Source organism: Euprymna scolopes, chromosome 28 (genome assembly GCF_053919585.1).
Source record: "Euprymna scolopes isolate OS-2025 chromosome 28, ASM5391958v1, whole genome shotgun sequence".
NCBI lineage: Eukaryota > Metazoa > Mollusca > Cephalopoda > Sepiida > Sepiolidae > Euprymna > Euprymna scolopes.
In genome coordinates, this window is record NC_136509.1 from 51,197,384 (window position 1) to 51,199,883 (window position 2,500).

Consider the following 2,500-nt stretch of genomic DNA (forward strand, 5'->3'; position numbering starts at 1 on the left):
ATCATTGTGAAATTTGATCCAAACATTCACATTAGGTCAGAGGATTTGCTGAACGCACTACATTTGCTAAGCATAGAGGTTATCTCAAGGACAAATTGGTTATGCTGATTCTTCTGAATAAGCCATTGCAGAAACATGGATCTTTTGAATCACAGGAAGGTTGGATGGACAAAGACAACCTGGACGCAAGTGATTAGACAAGATTGTAGAGTGGAATTTGGTGACAGTTGACGACTGAACTGTGAAGACTGGAGAATTAACTTACAAAATATATAAAAAAAATTTTTTTTCAAGTTTTTTTTTAAGACAACAACACTCTAGACAAGAGAAAAGTGCTGTTAAAGTGATGTGGAATGAAGAGAGAGAGAACTTTAAACATTTTTTTCTAATCTAAAGAGTCTTATTTTGATACCACATGCTCCTCTACTCGACAACAAATGCCAACCCCAATGCTGTTTCTATTATCTTCTCTTCTGACCATGTCAAGGAGTGTGCAGTGGCTCACAAGTATTAAAAAAAAAAATTTAAAACAATCTCAAGCGCAATAAAAGACTCCAACATATTCTATATATATCAGTCTACCACACTGGCAAACACATCAACAAGTTTCTGAATATCAGTTGCATTGTAAGTCACGAGTGCACTATCATCAGCAAATGCAATCTCCCTCAGTTTTATGGAGGACTTAATTAAAATAACTGGAAAAGAAGGTTTGATTTTTAGTAATAAAATCCAACATTCAGAGCAATTATTGCACAAGGCATATGGGGTTAGTTAACACCTTATTTTGTAGGAATATGACATGTTAAAAACTTTTCCATTCTCTCTCAACTATCTAAGTATTAATACACTATAATTCAAATTTTTATACATCCGGGCACCGGAATCAAACCATGTTTCACATCATGCTTAAATATTGTTTTTGCATTTCAAAGGATTTTGGCAAGCAAGTTACAACTAGGGTTGTTTTATACTGCTCTATTGGTTCATTATTTTTGCATTCAAATATAAGATGTTGACATGAGTTGACATCCCTCCTTTTCTATGTTCTCATGTATTAAAAGATTGAAAGTTTTAGAAGCTGTTTACATCAGATAATTTCATAGAGATTAAAAACATGAATGAAATTACTTAGTTTTATAACCATTCGTTGAAATGTATAATTTATTGATCAAATCATACTGTGATAATTGAACTGCTGAAATCCTATTAAAAAAAAAAAAAATGGCATAGTTTAAAAAAAAAAAGAAGCAAAATAAGAATAAAGTTTAAAAAAAAAAAAAAGATACATGCCACCCCAACTCCAGCCAACACTGTGTTGATATAGTTTAAATAAATTATGATGAGCAGAAGATTTTGCTAAGAAAAACAGGATGAAATAAAAACAAAAGAAAAAATATACTTTTTAAATTAAAAGCATGTCAGAAATATAAATCAGTATTTCTATAAATAAAATGCAAATTATTAAATTTGACAATATTTGTTACATTTTTTTTTTTTTTAATTATATATACAAAAGTACATTTGTTCCTGTTTGGTAGGTTTGAAAATTACCTGTCAGATATAAAAAAAAAAAAAAAGGAAAAAAAAGCAGAATGTAAGTGCAGGAAACAAATGAATGAAACTATAATCAGGTGAGCTATCAACGAAGATGAGATATAAGGCAAACGAGAAACTTACTTGCATTTTTCTGCATCCAGTACTGGTGTTTGTTGTAGAGCTGCTTTGAGCTCTTCTGCAAAAAAGAAAATAAAAGTATAAGAAAACCTGGAGAGAATACATACATCAAGCAAGTAATTAGTGAAAAACTATTCAATCTTTGATAGAACATGAACAAGAACGCCATTATAATAATAACTTATAATTTAAAATAATTATGTTAACCTGTCCCACACGCATGTGAGTTTTTCGTTTCTATGTGATTGACATTTTTTTTTTTTTTTAAATTTAATTGATTTATTGAAATCAAAAATTTAATAGCACTAAGTACTAAAACACAAGAAACATCCTATGAAAAAAAAAATTATTCCAATAATAAATATTTTTAGAATGGAGGCAATTTATGTGTTTGTATATCTACAAACAAAAGTATGTTTAAGGCCGCTAAAAATTCATACTAGAATTGTCTGCAAGTTACTTTGGTAAAATTCAATTCTGGTGGTTGACAATCAAAATACACTTGCGAATTACTTAGGACTTCTACCCAGTCATGGCTAATGGAACAAAAGCATACCACCATGGATAAAATAAAGGTTTCCATATGAAATTCTGTGCAGATTCCCAAGTTTAACAGAAAGTTTCCCATGCTTGACAAGATACACCTGAAGGTCAATGGTTACATTGACAATAATGTTGCGAAAACACTCAAGTTGAGAACAGTAACCCAAATAATCCGGAGATATTTTTGTTTTATGGCCTAATCAGCTCGGGAATTATTTAAAAAAATTTCTACATTGCTCTACTGTTGTCAAATTACAAATAAATGACATTTTTTAAATAA

General features: G+C 30.1%; 1 protein-coding gene across 11 annotated transcripts in view; it reads right to left on the reverse strand.

Annotated features, from left to right (window-relative positions):
• Positions 1-2,500, reverse strand: part of LOC145249611 (uncharacterized) — a 205,653-nt gene that overhangs the window by 100,067 nt on the left and 103,086 nt on the right. For all 11 annotated transcript variants that reach the window (XM_080111335.1, XM_080111329.1, XM_080111333.1 and 8 more), the window contains exon 4: positions 1,681-1,735. In XM_080111335.1, the coding sequence (XP_079967461.1) occupies positions 1,681-1,735 (55 nt within the window). The remainder of the gene's footprint in view (positions 1-1,680; positions 1,736-2,500) is intronic.